The sequence below is a fragment of the Notamacropus eugenii genome, chromosome 6 (genome assembly GCF_028372415.1).
Source record: "Notamacropus eugenii isolate mMacEug1 chromosome 6, mMacEug1.pri_v2, whole genome shotgun sequence".
NCBI classification, from domain to species: Eukaryota; Metazoa; Chordata; class Mammalia; order Diprotodontia; family Macropodidae; genus Notamacropus; species Notamacropus eugenii.
In genome coordinates this window covers 57,037,818-57,058,743 of record NC_092877.1, presented here as the reverse complement: position 1 = coordinate 57,058,743, position 20,926 = coordinate 57,037,818, and the positions used below count along the sequence as shown (strand labels likewise).

Here is a 20,926-nt window from a genome sequence, read left to right as displayed (position 1 = left end):
CCTCTAAAAATGCAACATGTATCATTCAGTTGGGTCAAATATATTATTTTTAAGAATGTACACAAAAAATACTTCAAACCAGAGGTGTTTTGCTTGGTCTGCAGCAAGTATGACCAGAACCAGATTACAATGTAATGTGGAAGTATTTAATAAAAGAAACAAATATAACACAATGTAGATGAAGTTAATTTGTGGTTTTGTCAGTCAATACACTATCCAGAGAGATCTATTTCTAAAAATGTACTAAGCTATGTACAAATGCAAGGTCTAATTATAAGACATTAGAATAAGCATCTAACACTGTAGAGTCAAAAGGGAAGATGATCTAAAATGGTCCCCAAAGACCACCTCAGAGTAGGATAGGGATAAAGGAAAAGACACCACAACTACATCACAGAATCTTTTTGCTGGAAAAGAGCTCATTAAGTCCAACTGCTAGCTGAATAGGTATCCCAGGGAAAGAAGTCTGGCAGAAATGAGGTTTAGAATGACAATGCCATCTAAGTTGCAAATGGATAAATGGCTTAGATACAAAAGGTCACATCATAAACAAAGTAGAGGAGGAAGGAAGAAATTACCTTTCAAATCCATGCATTGCAGAGAAGTTCATGACCAAATAAAGATCAGAAAGAACCACAGAAAATATACTGGATAATTTCAATTACATAAAATGTTGAGTTTTTGTACAAATAAAACATGCATCTAAGATTCAAAAGGAATTAGGGAGTGATTCAAATTTTTAAGAATAAGAGAAATTTTCCCATTGACAAATGGTCAAAAGGATATGAATAGGCAGTTCTCAAAAAAGAAAACCAAGCATTTAACAGGCATATAAAAAAATGCTCCAAATAATTAATAATTAGAGAAATGCAAATTAAAGCAACTCCAAAGTTTCATCTCATACCATCACATTGGCAAAGTTGACAAAAAAGGAAAATGACCAAGGTTGGAGGGTCTGATCCATTATTGTACTGTTAGTGGAGCTGTTTATTAGACTTGTCATTCTGGAAAGTAATTTGGAATCATTTCCAAAACATCACTAAGCCATTTATACCCTTTGACCCAGAAATAACTCTATTTGGTCTATATCCCAAAGAGAACAGAGAAAGAAGACAAAGACCCATATATATATAAATGTTTATAGCAGCAATTTTTATGAAGACAAAAAACTGAAAAATAGTAGTATGCCCATCAGCTGGGGGATGGTTGAACAAATTATGTCACATGAATATAATGAACTCCATTTCAGAGAAGCCTACGAAGACTTGGCTGAACTGATCTAGGATAAAGTGAGAAGAATCAGAACAAGTCATATGATAAAAACTACATAGTAAAGACAAATAACTTTGAAAGATGTAAGGATTCTGATAAATAAAATGAACAACTATGATTTCAGAGGACCAGTGATGAAATATGCCACAAACTTCCTGATAGAGAGATGACAGGCTCAAAGTGCAGAATGAGACATTTTTGTACAAGACCAAAGTGGGAATTTCTTTTGCTTGACTGTGTATGTTTCCTTCAAAAGTTTTATTTTTATTTTTGTTGGGGAGAAGGGTGGAGGTAAAAGGAAGAGAAAATAAATGTTTATTAATTTAAAAAAATTAAGATAAAAATGGTAGAGTTTAAAGAGTCTCACCCAGAATAGTAATCATGTTTTAAAGTTTTAGAAATTGAGACCAGAGAGGAAGTGATTGACCTGCCCAAAGCCACTGAGCTAGTTGGAGAAAGAGCTAAGCCTAGAACCCAAGTTTCTTGACTCCCACTCCTCCTCCCACTGTGCCATTCTGGATCATTATTTTCACATTACTGGCTTCACAGGTATAAAAAGAAATATATTTTATATGCAGTCAAGGCCCATGTCATTCTTCGAGTGCAAAGTCTTTGACTATCCTGACTCATCTAGAGGTCTAGAAGTGACTCAAGGACAGAGATTGGGGTCAAAATCTCATGTCTTCTTACAGGTACTTTGGGGAGCCAGAAGGCTCTATTTTTGCCAATCCTGATGTTTCTGATAAAGCCAGAGGTCTCTCACCTTTGCCTTCCTAAGGACATGACCCCGGCAAGGAGAGTTGCCGGATGTCGGCGGGTGTCGCTTCAGAACTGCCGCGCTGTTCACTGGCATTGAACATTCAGTGTCGCTGGTGTCACAACTTGAGATGGGAGAGTTTTCCAGGGTTCGGTGCCTAAAAATTGGAGACTGACAGCACAGAGAATGAAAATTCCACAAGTTTCCTGATGGTCTATATTTTTCCAGGAGTAGGTTTTATTTTAAAGTAGAAAATGGCTCTTGGAAGGCAGTATAATCCAATGGAAAGAAAACTGGGTTTGGAGTCAGAAGAACTGAGTTTGAAAAAGTCTTCACTTGCTATCTGTGTGATCTTGAACAAGTTACCTCCTCTCTTGGTCTTAATCCCCTCACTGTAAAAATGAGAGCTAAATGTTCTCTAAAGATATTCTCAGCTCAAAATTTCATGGCATAATGAAAACAAAATAAAAATAATAATGCCACATTATTGCTAGAATTCTTTCTATGTTCATATATCCTTTTCTCCTTCATTGTCTATGTAATACTAGAAGGAAACTCAACTTGTGTTAGAGACTAAGGAAAATGATGCCTAGCAACAGTTTTGGGAGAATTAAAACAAAAAGCATAGAAACTTGAGCTAGAGGGGACCTTAGGGAACAGTTAAGTCAATACCTTTACTTTGTAGACAGGTAAATAAAAATCCAAAGAGTGACTAGCCCAAGGTAACCTGGACAGCAAGCAGCATATCCAGATCCAAAGTTTTCATTACTTTCACTCCAGGCATCTTTCAATTATACATTTGGATATCTCTCATGGAATTCAGATCATCTTGGGTGGCCCTGCATCTACTAAGGGTGGATTTAGGATCTGATATCTGTCTAATCATCTGTCTACCCATAATTAACAGCAATGTCCACCTATACTCAAAGGTGTTTTATGGGTGATGAACTCAAAAGTGAACAATTACAAAAAATATCCTAATAGGCTGTAGCCATCCTGATTACCTATTACCAATCCTCTCTGCCCTATGCAACACCAGTAACTAATTATCACTCTGTAGGAAGTAGTCATGATTTGAAGCTTTCCCAAATGTGATCTCCTAAGAATCAAAACTCTACAAACATTTCTTCTTCTTCTTATTCCTAAGAGAATCTTTAATTTATTAAATGTGGGCCTGGGACTCTAAAATGTTTTTTGGCACAACAGGATTCTAATCATCATTAGATGATTAGAGTTCCCCAAGTTCCCCAAGGCTCAAAGTTCCCCAAGAAGTCATTAATGCCAGAGATATGCTTATTTTCATTTACCACCCAAAGTCTCTTATGCTCTAGAACTGCCCTGTTCTGGCCACAGTGACCCCATGGGGCTTCAGTTAGTTCTACATCAATTTTATTTGCAGTTGTTCTCCAGAAACCCCCGTTTCCACAGGGAATGATTGCGGCAAAGGCCAGAGCAATGATAGAAACCAATAGCCAAAGAACAAAAAGGATAGGAAATCCAAAAGGAAGAGGAATTAATGAAATAGGATGAGTGAATGAGAGGAAAATTGGCCAACGTATCTGAATACTATTCTTCAAAATGACAACCTGGCTTTCATTTCCTGTGCTAGAGGAAGAAAAAAGGAGAGAGGAGAAACTCAGGAAGGTTGAGAGGCAGATTTCTTTAAATGACCCATATGGAAACCCAACATGGAAGGCCACTAGAAGATGGCCCCGGTCCCATGGGAGACTAAGATGGAGAAGAGTGTACTGATTTTCTTTAGCTTTCATTAATTACTCTTGACATTTTCTCTTATTAACTCAGGCTTATTTGAGGTCTAAATCTAGGACCAGTTTCATAAGAGGTCAAAAATAAAACAACTATCTATGCATGATACAAAGAAAGAAAAAGTCAAGGCTCAGCATATGGTACATGGTATGTATATTACACATAATGGCCTATCCTTCTTCCCTACTCCTCCCCATACTTCCCTCAGTCTGAGCCAAACCCTTCCCAAAGTGAAGTAAGTAAATTAATCCAGATGCAATTAAGAAAAGTGTCTGAAAGTCATCAAAGAAAAACAGGGTTAGTGAAAGGAACCTTGGTCTTGGAGTCAAAATATTTGGCTTCCAGCCTTGGCTCCAATACCAGTTCTCTGAGCCTGGATAATTCATTTTATGCCTCTGAGACATAGTTTTATCATCTATGTTTTCTAGAATGTAGTGAGCTTGATGTAGTGAAAAGATCACTGAACTAGAAGAAACAAGGAAAGGGTTCAATTTCTCCCCCTACCATTAACTTGGAGTCAAATCTTAAACAAGGTCACTCCCACTCACTGTGTTCTACTTTCCTGTTACATAAAATGATTTCCTCTCATGAAAATTACTAGGAATGATAACATTTCTATTAACTCCTCCAAAAATTTGAAAGGAGCTTTGTAAACTTTAAAATGTTCTAGAAATGTGATTTATTATCCAAACAGCAAAAACAATAAGTATTATTTCATTGAGATAAAAAGTTGGTATGATAACAGTAGAAAGGGGGCTTTGGAGACAGAGGACCTCAGTTCAAATCTTGCCTCAGACACTCAGGACTTGTGTAACCCTGGACAAGTTACACCACCTTTCTGAGCCTTAATTCCCTCATAATTAGGAAGTTAGATGAGATGGCCACTGAGGTCCCTTTCAGTTCCAAACCTATACTCCTATGATAATATATAATTGTAAGTATAATTAATATTAATGATAGCGATAAAAAATAATTTTCCTTGACATGGCAGCTTTCTAACCATGACCTCAACAGCTGCTGTCTGCAAAGGGCATAAAGATTACCTGGGGACTTGAGGTTCCAGATTTGGGTTCAATTGCAAGGCCCAGTGTGATCCCCCCTGCCAAGGCTTTCTTGAGGCTTTCTTTGACCTCTGTGAGTTCCAATTCCAGATTGACGCGTTCTGTCTCCTTCTGTTTACATTCCTCCTCCAGCTTCTTCAGCTTATCTTCTAGAATTACTTGGGTCTTCCTACCTAGAATCCAAATAAAACAATATTATTTCAATATCAGGCAAAGGTTTTCAAAATCAAAAAGAAAATGGCTTCCTACAACAGGTCCAAATGCAGAATAAAAAAAAATGTTTCTCTGTTAAAGTCACTGACCAAGTTCTGTTTTCTAGAATATGGTGAGCTTGATGTAGTGAAAAGACCACTGGACTAGAAGGGGAAAAAAAGGAAGGGGTTGAAGTTCCCCCCAAGCCATTAACTTGGAGGTTAATCTGAGAGAAGGGCAATTAGATGACTCAGTGGTTGGAGTGCTGGACCTGGCGTCCAGAAGATCTGAGTTCAGATACTTACTAGCTATGTGGCCCTGGACAAGTCACTTAATCCTATTTGCCTCAGTTCCCTCATCTATAAAATGAGCTGGAGAAGGAAATGGCAAACCACTCCAATATCTTTGCCAAGGAAACTTTAAATGGGGTCATAAGGAGTCAAACATGACAGATATGACTGAAAAAATAACAACAACAAATCTTAGACTATGTCACTCCCTTTTTCTGTGCTCTAGTTTCCTCATATGTAAAAAGACTACAAAAAACATATAATTCTCTTCCCACCTGCATAATTCTGGGACTTGAGTGCTCAAATTATACTGGAGAATTGTTTACCAGAAGGAAATATGGATTCTTTCCAGTTCTAGATTTGTGATCCCTAATTACATATTTAGGTGTGAAAGGTGTTTTCCTTCATTTGCCCAGTTCCCCCTCAATGACTGTCTATTAATTATAGATATTGTAATTCTCTGCTCTTCCTCCTCTATCAGACCATCCAGGAGTAATCGTAGTTGCCTTAAGACATCAACAAACACTAATCAACACTTGTATCGGACTTTAAGTAATCGCCCTCTCTTATTCCACATAAAAAACCTATGAGGCAGGTGAAGGAAATATATCCCTGTTTTACAGAGAAGAATCCTAAAATGTAAGCATTTTCCCCACTTCTCCCACTCTATCCCATGAGAGCCTTCCTTTGCCCTCAAATATCTCAGAGCACCTTGTTTGGATCTCCCTTTGTACTTATCTCACTCTCCTTGTATCAGTTTCCAATGTCTAAATCTTGTTTCCACAAAAACATAAATTTGAATCAATACTCTTGTTCTTCTTTATCCTTTGCTGAACAACCATTCAGATGAAATCACTGAATGGTCATCTGCCATATTTACAAGAAGAATGCCTTGTTGGGTTTAGACATTTCAAACTAAGATAAAATGAAACATAGGGGCATGGGAGGAAGGTTAGGAATTCTAATAGCATTCTAAGTCCAAAAAAACTGAATTTTTTCATACCAGCATTCACTTCAATGGCCGCTCTAAGATCTTTTCTTTCTTTTCGGAGCTGAGCCAGACGGTTACGTAGAGTTTCCTTCTTCCTTAGCAAGTCCTCTTCTTTGGTCTGCAACCTCTTGGCATCTGCTTCTACACGATTCTTCCCATATTTGTATTGGTCAGCGTCTTAAGGAAAAAATCAAAAAGGTCAATTATACTTAATTCAGCAGATGTCAGGGAAGGTTGAAACTTGCTTGGATGGGCAATTTGAGGTAATGAACAAAAAAAGGCTGTACATCCTTTTTTTACAAGCTCTACAGAAGCCAAATATACACAAAAGGATGAATTTATATTGTTTTAGAATAATCTACACTGGAGAAAAGATCTCTCAGTTCTATCTTCCTTACAATGCACAACAGACAGCTGTATATTTCAAACCAGACAACGAGCATGCTGCCCTCTGGAAAGAGAGAGAAGTCCACGGACTACCAGTCCAGAAGGCAGGATGGATTTGTATTCAGAAGATATGGATTCAAGTCATAACTCTATGATGTCGAAGCTGTGTGATCTTGGGAAAGTCATTTCCTCTTTCTAAGTTTCCATTCCCTTAATTGTAAAACAAGGGCATCAGATTTCTGGAAAATCTAGAATTATGCAAGCAAAGGGACTAAAATGTTCATACCCCTGGACCCAGTAATCTCAGTATTAAGCATATACCTCAAGGAAGTCAAAGATGGAAAGGCCCATGGTGAAAAATTTAGGACCTAGGGTTTGGAAGTTTAAAGATGGTAGGAAACTAGAAGGTTGCATGTTTACTCCAACTCTTACATCTTACACATGGAGAAAATGGATGACCAGATACATTATGCAACTCAACATGGTGGGCTAAGCCAAGAGGTGAGTAGAAACCTTCTGATTTCAAATCCCATGTTCTTTCCACTGAATTTCATGGGTACCTCAAGCTCACCTACGTGGTTGAGTAATGGAGTTAGGAAATAAGCCCAGATCTTTTGATTTTTAATTTTTCACTTTTAATATTGTAACATGTGGCCTGATCATCAACAAATAAACAAGAAGGGTGCTCAGCAGATGGACTGCTGGACCTGGAGTCAAGAAGACTTGAATTCAAATAAGGGTTAAGACATGTACTAGCTGTGTGACACTCGGCAAGTCATTTAACCACTATTTGCCTACGGAGCTCAGTAGATAGAGCTTTGGGCATGGAATCAGAAACATCTGAGTTTGAATTGGGACTCAGCCATTTACAAACTGTGTGATCCTTCACAAGTTACTTAACTCTGTTTGCCTTAATCTAATGGAGAAGGAAATGGTAAACTGCTCCAGAATCTGCCAAGAAAAGTCCATGGACATGGGGTCATGGAGAGTCAGGCATGATGAATGACTAGACAACAACAAAATGTGTGAGCCACAGGTAGGAACTAGAATGAATGAAGAAATAAACTCTGTAAGGTGCTTGGGGAGATAACTAAATATACAAATTTTATAGCATAAAGTGAAGAAAGAGAAACATATACAAAGTAGTTAAATACAAGGTTTTTGTTTTTAAAGGGAAGATACTAGCCATTGGAAGGTTCAAGAAAGGCTTCATGCAGAAGAGAGAACCTTGGCCAAGTCTAAGAAAGGCTGAGAGGCAGGTGTAGGAAGGAGTCCATTCTAATTGTGGGGAATGGACTAGCAGTCAGATAAAGATGGAGTGCTATATGTGGAAGCACAAGGAAAGGCATTTTGGTTGGATCCCAAAGTACAGGACATAGAGTAATGTCCAAGAAAGCTGGAAAGACAGGTAAGGGCAAGGTTGTATGGGGTTTTAACACCTCAACACAGGCTTTTACATTTTATCCTAGGGGCAACAGGAAGCCACTGGGGCTGAAATGAGTAAGGCAGTCACATGGTTAGATCTGCAATTAAGGAAAATTACTCTGGCAGCCATGTAGAAGATGACTTAGAGTGGAGTGACAGACTTGAGGGAGGGAAACCATAATAATTATTCCTAGCCATTTTGATAAAATTGCATGAATAACTGCAATAAGAAGATTCTCTGCATATTTACTTGAGGAAGAGCTATATTTCTTTTTCTTTAAATTGGGAGAGGGATGGGCAGGAGAGAAAATAAATGCTTGGTAAATGAAAAATCAGCCAGTGAATAAGTATTCGTTAAGTGCTTACTTCATCCCAGGCACTATATTAATCCTTGGGGATACAAAATAAATTTAAATTTAAAAAAAGAGGGTTTAATGCTAGTAGTTCTATTATGTGTACAATGCCTGGTCTACACACAGACTGCTCAGATGGGTGGAATAAGTAGCTAAGGAGGTGAATCTCTCACTTTCTGCAGTAAAGACTACATGGATTTTCAATGAATATATGAGCTTTTTGTCCAAAGTCACATGGGTGACACATAGCAGAGGCAATATTCCTGCAGTGTTTTCTTTGACAAATCAAGTCAAGAAGCATTTATTAAGTGCTTACTATATACCAGACTCTGCTAAGCCCTGGAGATACAAATACAGCAGAAATAGATAGATCCTGCCTTCAAGGTGAAGTCCCAAAGAGAGAGAGAGTCTCCAATCTCCCATAGCTCAGTTATCAAAGGCACTCATTCCTCACTCCCTCATCAGTGTTGCTTTTATAATACAACCTTTTCATCTAGAAATGGGGATACTAATCACTGCGCAGGGCTGCCAAGAAGTCCAGCTGAAAGCACAGGTGAGGGGGCTTTGCCATTATCCTCTTCATCATCGTGACCTTTTGAAGGACTTTCTGATTTGCACCAAACTAAAGAGGCCCCTCTAAGCTGATCCGGGAGACAAGCACTATCTGTGCTTGAAATTCCACCTAAGACATCTACTCAAACATTTTGTGAAATTCCAAGAACATCGTCTATTGCTTTACCGTGAATAAACCCCAACAACCATCCAACCCTTCCCTTGGATTCTCTCTTTAGTTTCCAACCCTGTGAGGTGGGCAGGGGCTATTACCTTCATTGTTAGAAAATGTTAAATAACTTATTCAAGGCCACATATATAGTGAGTGGCTTTGAACCAAGCAAGGTCTTTTGATTCCAAATCCAATGTTCTTTCTAGTAACCACAGATAATTGTAAAGACGACTTTAGGCAAAGTTAGTGACTGACAAACTCAGGAAACTTCCATAGACATGAGGAACGGCCTAACCACCAAAAACCTAATTTTGAGTTCTTGTCTTGATATTAAGTAGCCATGTGACCTTGGGTAACTTGCTTCAACTCTGTTTCCCCATTTGTAAAACAACATGGTTGGTCTAGGTGATCCTCTGGCACTTTTCAACACTAATAACTCTACTTCTGACATTCTATTTTCATTGCAAACATTCTATGTTCTAAGAGCCCTTTTACCTTTGATAGTCTGTGAGTTAATGAGAAGGGCTCATTATGTGTGCGAAGCAAGTCAACAAGTGTCTATTAAGTACCTGCGAGGTTATGTACCAGTGTTATGCTAAGCTTTGGTGTTGTTCAATTGTTTCAATGATGTCCAATTCTTTGTGACCTTTGGGGATACTGAGGATAAGGAAACTGAGGCAAATAGAGTTAAGTGACTTGTTCAAGGTCACACAGCTAGTAAGGGCAAATTTGAACTCAGGTCTTCCTGATTCCCACCTTTGCTAAGCACTGGGATACAAAAACAATAGAAATAAAACAAAAAGATCTCCACCCACAAGGAGATGACAATCTAATGGGGAAATAACTTACGAACAACTATGTGCTAAGCACTAGAGATACAAATAGAAAAGTGTAGACAGCCCTTGTCTTGAGGAGCTCCCATTCTAAGGAAGGAGACGATATATAAGGAAGCTTCCATAAAACACAGAGTTAGAATCAAATGGTAGACTAATTAAGTGACAAGATTGCTGTTCATGGTCCAGCCTAAGGACATCTTAAGAAAGAGAAAAAATTTGCCTGGCTTCTCTTCTTTCTAAAGCAAGATGTTTTCAGAGCAAAAGCCAACGTGAGGAAGTGTAAATTTCCATCCCTCCTTTTGGCTCCCCGTGCAATAAACCCACGATGTTGGTAATGTAATGGGCTGAGTTCAGCGAAAACGTAGAATGCAATTATTTTTCTCTTTTGTCACCATTAGATGTCACCAAAGTTAATAAAAATTCCCCACAGAAGGCATCATAAAATAAAGGGATAAATCATCTGGCCATAAAAGAAATATAAGTATCGAAACTAAGGCACTGTGGGAAAAGAGACAGAGGCAGCAATGATATAGATCTTGTGTAACATCACTTTTTAAGGAATTCATTAGTCCCCATTATCTCCTTCCTCCTCTTCCCCACAATGAACTACAAACACAAGATTAAATGTGGGTGGTGGGTACAACATCGGTTTCCTGATTGTATAAGCACATGCTTTCTTTAGTGGAACCAATGTTATAACAAGGAAATTATAAAACAAGCTATCACCTTAAAAAAATAGGACAAAAATAATTTAGCCCAATCAGAAGCCTGACAAATGTATCGGTCACATGTACGGTTTCCATAAGTGGGTGGTTGGTTCCTCATTCTGCTTTGACCCATTAAGAATATAGGTTTTCCAATATTTTGTCTTAGACAGCATCTCCCCCCTTTATGTGGACAACCACAACTACTGAAGACCCAGAAAGAGTTGATATCACCAAAGTCACTGTCAAACAGTTCAACATCAAAAACCAATATGGTTTTATCAATGAAAATGACATTAAAGAAGATGTATTACCATATGCTTTATACCCTAAGAACTCTGGGCCCTTTCCAATTGACTTGAAGTAGGAATCTCCTATACTATTGTCCCCTTTTTGAATGTGAGTTTTTGAGAGCAGGGAGCTAACTCTTACAGTTCTGTTTATATTACTAGGACTTTGCATAATAAGGGAAGCAAGTTGATACAGCTTAAAAAAAAAAAAAGATTCAAGAGACTTCTCATTGACTTTGTCATAAAGAAGAAACTCTTTGGAATGGCGTTGAGGATAGTCTAGTTCCAACTTACCCTCCAAGTCCAATTTACATTACACCCTTCCATGCAAACAGAGCTATTAGCTGTGCCTTGACTTAATCTTGCCTGTCTTTGTTTTCCTGCATTAGCACAGGCTTTCACCATGACCAGAATGCACATATCCGCCAAGAAAAATTCTTTGATTTCTTCAAGGATCAATCTTCCATGATCACTTGTAAAATCGACTTGAGCCCTGTTCCTGGATTGCTCTTTTGACTTCTATCTTTGTATATATGTTCTAGTTTTCTAATAGACTCTATGCTCCTTGAGGGCAGAAAGTATGTCAGTTTTTATTTTTATGTCCCCAGGGCATCATTGTGCTGGTCTGTTGAACTTCAATGAATTGATCCTGAGTTGCAAATGTACTCAGGTCATCTGGTTGTTATTCAACATGAGTTGAAAAGTTATGTCGTGTTTCTTCCTTTTTAGATATTATTTAAGATACAGCTGGAAAGAACCCTTGACCAGGAGGTAGGAAACCCACAGTCTAATCTTGGCTCTGCCACTAACTTATTTTATGACTTTGGGGAAATCAGGGTCTCTGAACCTGTTTCCTCCTGTATAAAATGAAAGAAGGTGACTAAGATGACCTTTAAGGGACTTCCAGAGGGATGTTCGTGACTCTAGTCTGCATCAATCATCCTTAAGACCTACAGGTCTTCACCAGTCTTACCACTGATTCCCCAAACAGAGAGTGGTATCTTGAAGAACTTACTTGATGCTGTCCGTTTGACTGTGGCTGATGAGTCCATCTTCTTTTGTGGACTGTTGATATTTCTCCCTTTCCCTGGGACCCCATTAGATGCTACAGGAGGTTTCTTGCTCTTGAACTATTAGAAACAAATTAGACAAGCAACGTAAAAACCTTTACTTTTTTATTTAACCGCAGTACCTCCTCTTTCTCTCTTTCATCTGTCCTAAAACTGATGACAAAGTCTGGGTGGCTGAAAGCCACTTGGGCTCCCAAATTGCTTATGGGGTTTATCCGCCCTGACAATTCAAGGAATGTCACAGTTCATATGAGATGAGAATGCCTAGGACTTTTACCTTTTAAAAAGTATGAATTAGAAGCTATGTAGCATAAAAACAAATACCATGGGTTTGGAGGGTTGTGACCTGGTCCAGCTCCCAACTCTGCCACTAATTACCTGGGTGACCCTGGGCAAGTCATTCAACTTATAAAATAGGGATGGTAATACTAATACCATCTGGGTCACAAGGCTGTTGGGGGAAAATGGGTTATGTAAATCAGAAAACAGAGCATGGCAAAGTGAATTGAGAGCAAGCCTCAGATACTCCTTGCCTTAACATTCATAAGTTATTTTTATGCCCAGAGGTATGTCCATTGACCTCTAAGATGCCTCAGTTTTCACACTTGTGAAATGAGGATAATAACTTCTTACCATCTACATCATAGGGTTCTTACATGGAAAGCATTCTGTACATTTTTAAAATGAGATAATACACGTAAAATGCTTTATAAACCATAAGCATTTAAGGCTTAAAAATACAGGCAAAGCAGAGGGTAATACATCTGTTTTAATGTAACTTGCATTGATCTTCTTAGTGTGGTTTTAAGGTTTAAAACCACACTAAGACTTTTGGAAAACCCTGTTTAAATGCTTAGCTATTATTATTACTAAATAAATAGGAGCTATTACGTGACGCAGGGAAATTTTGAGGATTCATGGGAAAAGGTGTGTGAAACGTGTGTACACAGTAAAGGATGAAGTTTTACAGAAATGAAAGATATGAGCAGTAGCACGATGGGCAGTATGTGTGAAATTAAATTTGTTTTGTTAAGCACCAAAGCCAAAGTTATTATAGTGGGTAAAGAGGAAGCAACTAAACAAAATAAAAAACAGGAAAAAAAATCCTGAAAGTTTAGGGGAAATGCCATATTTGGAATCAGAAGAGAACCCTGGTTTGAATCTCAGCTTTATGATTTATTTATTACCTGTGTAACCTCAGGCAAGTGGCTTTATCACTCTGGGCTTCAGTTTCCTCTGTAAAGTGAGTAGGGTACACTAGATGATTCCCATGATGCCTTCCAACTACGAATCTATGATTCTATTTTTGTAATTATTTTTGTAATTTTTTATATTTTCTAAATTATTATTTTTTAAATTTAAATTTAAAAATTATTATTTTTTAAAGAACATACACACATCAAACAAATCCAAACAAATTTGCAGACCATCCAGAAGTAGATACAGCATGATCCACACTCAGAAAGTCACTGTGGCTCCGGGGGGGCGGGCACTGACTTGGAACAAAAATCAGAAGGGACTGGAGCCCGAGTCCCAGCTACCTCATGTGTCCATGAGGAAGCCCCTTTTTATCCATGAGCTGTTTCCCCCTCCATGAAATAGGGACAATGATGCTTGTACTGCTGATGTCACAGATTTGTCATGAAGAGACCATCTTGTGAATTGCAAATCAGCCAAGACAATTCTCCTTTCTCTAGTGCTTTAAAGATTAACAAAGCAGCTTCCTCCACCATAATCCTGCTCTCCTCACAAATGATCTTGGAAAGTGAATTATTACTATTATTCTGAACATTTTATCTCAGCCTAACCATGTAGGGCTGCTATCAAATGCCTACCTGTCTGAACAGACTTCTGAGAAAGTCTACTGTCTCAGGGAATCAACACACAGTTTTGCAGATTTTGGAGGTAGGCAGGCATGAAACAAGTATATAAGCTGCCTACTTCCTCTGTACATTTCTGTAATCTTATCTGTTACTAGTCATCAACACCTAAATATTACTGAGATGGAGGAGAAAAGGCCAAACAGTCCTTCTGTTTAAAACCATATGCCCACAGACAAAGATGATTTCACAGGTCTGTGCTGGGAAACATAGAAACGTAGGATAAGAAAAGGCATCAGGGGAAATAGCTGAGTGAAAATGATTTGGTACAATTCAGAAAAGACATTTGAACTGAAATATTAACTTTTGACACATATCTGGGGAAAATAAAAGTTACCTATTCCATATCAACTTTCTTATAATTCAAATAAGGAAACACAAATCAAATTGGCCTTCAGAAAGCATTCTTCTCTCTTCTGAATATAAATTAGCACCTTTGGGGCAGCTCCATACCTTGGGAAGAGCATGGGACTTGAGGCCAGAAGTCTGAGTTTCAGGTCTTGACTTGGCCACTTTCTCACTGCTGGACAGCTACTCTGATTTCTTTCAACTGTTACTGCCCTCCCTGACAAACTACTTTATTTGTTCTGTGTGTATATGTATATTTGGTGTGTCCCCAAATGGAATGTAAGCCCCTTAAAAGGAGGCATTATTTCATTCATTGGTGTTTAGTGCCTAAAAGTGCCTGGCACATGCTAGCCACTTAATAGATATTTGTTGACCAATTTGTTTATTTCTCCATCTGTAAAAGCGTTATACTTGAAACACTTAGAGATTTCTTGTGAGGAAAGTTAGCAAAGGGCTTGAGAAAGGGGAACTATTACTTGGATATTTTAGGCTGAGTGAACAAAGGGCTACATGCAGTCAATAAGTGACTCTAGGTGGTAGTAGGGCCTTGCTACCGACTGTATGTCTAAGTTTGTGATAAGCTTAAATTTTTTCCCCTAAATATCCTGACAGAACTCTAATGTGCCAACAATCCATCTGAAGCTATCAGGACTGAATGAAAGTGACAAAGTCAGTGGAGACAGAAGAGGCAGCTGTGGTGCAGTGGGGAAAAAATACTGAACTTTGAATACAAAGCTGTAGGCTCAAGGTCTCACTGTGATACTAGCTTTGTGACTTGGGGCCATAAAGTAATCTTTCTGAGTCTCAGTTTCCTCATGTGCAAAACCTGGTTATGAATATCTACACTGACTGCTTACTTCTCATGGTTGTTGTAAGTATCAAGTAAAGGCATACAAGGTTGTGAATGTTGATCAATAAAAAGCCCATCATCAAATAATTAGTGAATGGGCAAAGGACGTGGGCCTTCCTCATTGTGAGGAATTCCTGGTGTGGCTACTCTTTTCACTGGTACCTGAACAGGGAAGTCCCAGGGAGTTGCTTGAGGAACACTTCAGTCGCCCAAGGACAAGGTCAGAAGTGGGGTTTACATCAAAGGAACATAGATTTTGAGCCCTCAGAGTCTATCTAGGCCCACCCTCTCATCTTCCAGATGAGCAACCTATGGCCCAGAGCAGTCACCTAACTTGACCAGAGTCCCATAGGTAGCCAGCAGATGTCATTATAACTTCAAAGCCAGCGTTCTTTACTGATTCCAAGCCCAGCTCCACCCTATACCCTACTATTACCTAATCAGCTTAATTAACAAGCAAATACTGACTAGAAGCATAAATTGGCAGGTAAATAATATTCTAGTTGGGAAAAGACTATGCCTTTCTTCCTGCTGGTACTATTTATTTTCATTTAGCAACAGAAATAAAAAGATTGTCATAAAAGCATGAGAGACATGAAATCTAAGCCAAATCCACTTCACAGAAGTCCGTGCAGTACCTGAGAGCTCAGCCCGACAGATCCCCTCCCCACTGAAGAGGTATTAGTGACAGACTGGGCAGAAGACAGATTGGAGGAGACAGGATGTTTGTAATGGTTAGAAGACAGTTTGTCAGTAGATAATCTAGAAGTCTTTCTTTCAGCAGGTGGGTAGCGGGCAAAGATTTTTGGAGATGGCAAGTTATCATACAGCCCTGCATTATCATAAAGCACTTCTTCTCCCAAGATTCTGCTACGCGAAGGCAGAAAGCCGTCTTCTTGTTCCCACTGTAACACACATACACACATCTCAGCTGTTAGTAACACAGTTGTGATAGAAAGCAAAACAGAATGAAACCATCAGCAAATCAGAAAGTCATAACCCTCTCCTCCTCACCCCTGGAGGTTAATCAGTGTGACGTCCCCTCTCAAGCATGTAGTTTTGGTTGCCATAGGGATTCTTCCCAGAACTTTTCCATCTTACCACCCTTGAAGAAAGGAAGGTTGTTTTTTTTTCCTGTAGTCAATAGTTTATAGTCTTCCCTAAATAAGAGAATATGTCCTCCACCACAACTTTAGCCTTTTATCTCTTTAGAGAAAAAGAGTAAGAACTCACCTTTCTCCAATGCCTGCTTTTATGGTTTACAAAACACTTTTCTCACAATAATCCTCTTGGGCCTCATCCCAAGAATCTTTATTCCCATTTTGCAGATATGGATAACCAGGTTCAGAGAGCTTGAGCAATTTATGTACAGTCACACAGCTGGGGAGTGTTGGAGTTGGGACCCAAACCTGGAATCATCAGACTGTTAGACCAGGGTCTCTTGCCACTGCAAGACAGGTGTTACAGTCATTTGCACTGTGTGGTTCCCTAGGTTCTAGTGAGCAGATAGCTTAGGGAAATCTGCCTACAAGGCTGTTCCCTACTGCATGGTGCTGAATCTTTTCACTCAAGTCTGACTCTTTATGAACCCACTGGAGTAGGATGCCATTTCCTTCACCACCTTAATTTACAGATGAGGAAACTGGGGCAAACAGGGTGAAGTGACTTGTTCAAGGTCACAGAGTTAGTAAGTGTCTGAGGCCAAATTTGAACATTGGCAGATGAGCCTTCCTGACTCCAGCCTGGTGCTCTATCCCCTGCACCACCCAGCTGCTTTCCTTACTTCATACTTTGCTACATTTGATAAAAATCTTCGTAAACAAACTAGAAGTTTGGCAAACTGGAAGGAGCCCTGGACATTAAGTTGGGACAATAAGGTTTTAGCTCTAGTTCCACCACATACTAACTATGCAACTACAGGCAAGTAAGCTAACCTTTCTCAGTCTCAAGCTCCTAATCTGTGAAATGGGTCTAATAATGCTTGTAAGAAATATTTGAGTGTGAAAATGGGGATTTCCCCCCAAGCTACTGATATTTAGAGGGTAAAAAAAACCTAAGCCAAGCCCAGCTACCATACCCCAAAACTGCTTCCCTTCCGTAGTCATGGCCTCATCCACTCATGGGAGTTTCTGTCTTCCTCAACAGAATGGATGACATCATTAGGTCTCCCTTCCTAAGGGTCTTATGTAAAGTCAAGTCAAAGTTTTCTCCTCAAGGTCTCCCACCCATATTCACCTCAGCTTAAAAAAAATTGTCTCTAACAGGGGTTTTAAGGGTACAGATTTAACATGTTTCTTGCCCTGCAGTATTTTGCAATACATGCCCTGGCTCAAGAATTCCTACAGATGTTTCTGATACTTGGCCCCTCTCTTTCCCAAGGAGATTGCAGGGAAGGCATTTTGTAAACCACACATGTGACATAACTGAAAACTATTATTACCACTAATAGTCTCTTCAAAGGGAGAGTTCCCTGTTGGCCATCTGACCCCAAACATGATGCTTTAATAACCAGCTGATACATGAATTCTGACTTATTTTGGTGGGGAGGACTTTTTTTAAACCAGAGACTGAAATAGCTAGACACCATTTCATGAACACAGAAAACCAGAAGACATTAACACCACATCTGGCTAAAGTCTAAATTAAAACCAAAGGCTCTCTCCATAACAGGCAGATTTTTTTAAGTCTCTTGACAAATGGCTCTTACATTTAAAAGAAGCAATATTTAGTTTATATTGTGTGAATTTTATCCCATTTTTAGACACTTCATATACAGCTCCTTTCTGTCAGACCATAATTAGGTGCCTTTGTCATAAAAATAGCACAGTCTAAAAATTACATTGTAGGAGTGTTTTCATTCCTTTGCATTAACTTCAATGTGTCTGTTTCGATGACGTCAGCTATCCAGTTCTAATCTAAAAATAAAGCTATTCACAGATAAACCTAAGTAAGGCATGTGAAATTTTCATTAAAAGGGCCTGGCTTGTATTTACCCAAGATTCTTCAGGTAGTTGATTCATCTACATTTACTTAAGGCCTTTTGCAAAGCATTGAACTTAGAAAAACAAAGAGAAAAACAGTTACTGACTTCAAGGAGATTATATTTTATGGAGGGAAATGTATACAAGAGAGCATAAGTGGAGGGGGGAAGTGTGTGAGTTTGTGTATAGTAAATACATTTTGTGGGAAAGGTAGAGAAACTAGTAGCTGGGGGGCTCAGGAAAGGTCTAAGCTGAGCTAATTCTTAGGGATCCTTAGAGGCAGAGATGAGGATGGAGTAAATCATTGGAATGGAGGACAATCTGGTCAAAGGAATGGAGATGGGAGGGGCAATGATGTGAGTAAGGAACAGCAGGAAAACCTTAAAAGGGATCACAGAATCCTAGGATTATAGATTTAAAGCTGAAAGGGACTTGATGGGCCATCTAGTCCAAATGCCTTACTTTACAGATGAGAAAACTGAGGATCAGAAAGGTCCAGTTACTTGTCTACTAAACCTGAGATATAATCTACCACTGAACATGAGGGTGAGTTCCCCTGTTCTAGACTGAATGAGTCTAATCATTGGTGTGATTGAACGCTTTAAGCTATGGAAAACCTCCCATCTTCACTTCTGTCGAAGAAGAGTCTAGGCATGGAATTACAGGACCTTGGTGATGGCAGGGCAAGTGAGTCATCATCTGGATGGATCTCAATATGAATCATGAATCTCCTGTACAAAAGTGATGAGAAGGGATGCATTCAATCTTAAGAACCCCTAGTGAAGGGGTTTCTCTTTCCTCAGTTAGCTCACAGTATTTCTTCCTGACAGATCTCATCATAAGGGATTCTTTTCCATACTGAGTGAAATCATCCTCCCTGTGTCTTCTATCCAGTGGTCTCCATTCTGATCTCTGGTGGCCCTGGAAACAACTTGAATGAACACACTTGCATATGGTAACTATTTGATACCAGCCATCCATCATAAAATAAATTCAAGTCAATAGTGTCAATCACTGAAAATGTGTAAGGGAAGGTGAGGTGCTCACACACTCACACTCACACACACACACACACACACACACACACACACACACACACACACTCCACAATAATCAAAAACAACTCTGAAAGCTATATGAAAAAACATGGATTTACAAAAATGGGAAGGTGATTCAGGACAGAATGCACTATAGATCCAGACAAAAATGCTTTAAGAAAATTTGAGGAAGCAAGACTTCATGGAGAAATGGGAAGTTGACTTGGACCTGGAAAAAAGAAAAGCTTGTAGCCAACTTCCAGAGCTCCCAGGTCAAGGAGAAAATATTGCAAGCAGCCAGAAAGAAACAATTCGAGTATTGTGGAAACACAATCAGGATAATACAAGATCTAGCAGCTTCTACATTAAGGGAGAAGAGGTCTTGGAATATGATCTTCCAGAGGTTAAAGGAGCTAAGATTAAAACCAAGAATCACCTACCCAGCAAAACTGAGTATAATACTTCAGAGGAAAGAAATGATCATTCAGTGAACTAGAGGACTATCAAGCATTCTTGATGAAAAGACCAGAGCTGAATAGAAAGTTTGACTTTCAAACACAAAAATCAAGAGAAGCATGAAAAGGTAAACAGGAAAGAGAAATCATAAGGGACTTATTAAAGTTGAACTGTTTACATTTCTACACGGAAAGATAATATTTGTAACTCTTAAGACTTTTCTCAGTATTAGGGTAGTTGGAGGGATTATATACATATAGACAGAAGGCACAGGATGAGTTGAATATGAAGGGATGATATCTAAAAAAAATAAATATAAGAGGTGGAAGAAGAGTATATTGGGAGAAGGAAAAAGGGAGAAATAGAATGGGGTAAATTATATCTCACATAGAAGAAGCAAAAAAAGCTTTTCCAATGGAGGGGAAGAGAGGGGAGGTGAGAGAGAAAGAGTGCAACTTACTCTCATTGGATTTGGCTTAAGGAAGGAATAACATGCACACTCAGTTGGGTATGAAAATCTATCTTACACTATAGGAAAGTAGGGGGAAGGGGATAAGCAAGGGTCTGGGGGAATGACAGAAAGGAGGGCAAATGGGAGGAGGGGGTAATTAGAAGTAAATACTTTTGAGGAAGGACAGGGTCAAAAGAGAGAATAGAATAAATATGGGGCAGGATAGGATGGAGGAAAATATAGTCAGTCGTTCATATCATGACTGTTGTGCAAGTGTTTTTCATGACTACTCATGTATAACCTGTATCAAACTGTATGTCTTCTTAGTGGGGGATGGGTGGGGAGGGGGGAAGGGAGAGAAGTTGGAACCCAAAATTTTAAAAACAAATGTTAAATATTGTTTTTATATGCAACTGGGAAATAAAACATACAGACAATGGGGTACAGAAATCTATCTTGTCCTACAAGAAAATAGAGGGGAAGGGGATGTGAGAAGGAAAAGGTGTGATAGAAGGAGGGGAAGATTGAGTGAGGGAGTAATCAGAATGCATGATGTCTTGGGGTGGGTGGGGGGGACAGATGGGGAGAAAATGTGGAACTCAAAATCTTGTGGAAATGTTATGTTGAAAACTAAAAATAAATAAATTAATGCTTAAAAAAAGAAAAAGAGAATCAGAAGACCTAGGTTGAAATCTGTCTTCTGATGCTTATTTCTTCTATGACTTTGAGCAAGTAATATAAAATCCCTGGGGCTTAGTTTCATTGACGGTATGTAATGGGGCTGGATGGTCTTTTCAATCCTAT

The 20,926-nt window shown here is 38.9% G+C and overlaps 1 protein-coding gene across 7 annotated transcripts in view; it reads right to left on the bottom strand.

The window, feature by feature from the left end:
- The window catches only part of AFAP1 (actin filament associated protein 1), a 236,082-nt gene that overhangs the window by 6,028 nt on the left and 209,128 nt on the right, over positions 1 to 20,926 (bottom strand). For 4 of the 7 annotated variants that reach the window (XM_072620152.1, XM_072620151.1, XM_072620150.1 and 1 more), the window contains 5 exons: positions 15,836 to 16,102; positions 12,065 to 12,179; positions 6,343 to 6,507; positions 4,840 to 5,030; positions 2,036 to 2,200 (listed from right to left, as the gene is read on the bottom strand). In XM_072620152.1, the coding sequence (XP_072476253.1) occupies positions 2,036 to 2,200; positions 4,840 to 5,030; positions 6,343 to 6,507; positions 12,065 to 12,179; positions 15,836 to 16,102 (903 nt within the window). The remainder of the gene's footprint in view (positions 1 to 2,035; positions 2,201 to 4,839; positions 5,031 to 6,342; positions 6,508 to 12,064; positions 12,180 to 15,835; positions 16,103 to 20,926) is intronic. The other 3 variants (XM_072620155.1, XM_072620157.1, XM_072620154.1) reach the window with 2 other exon arrangements.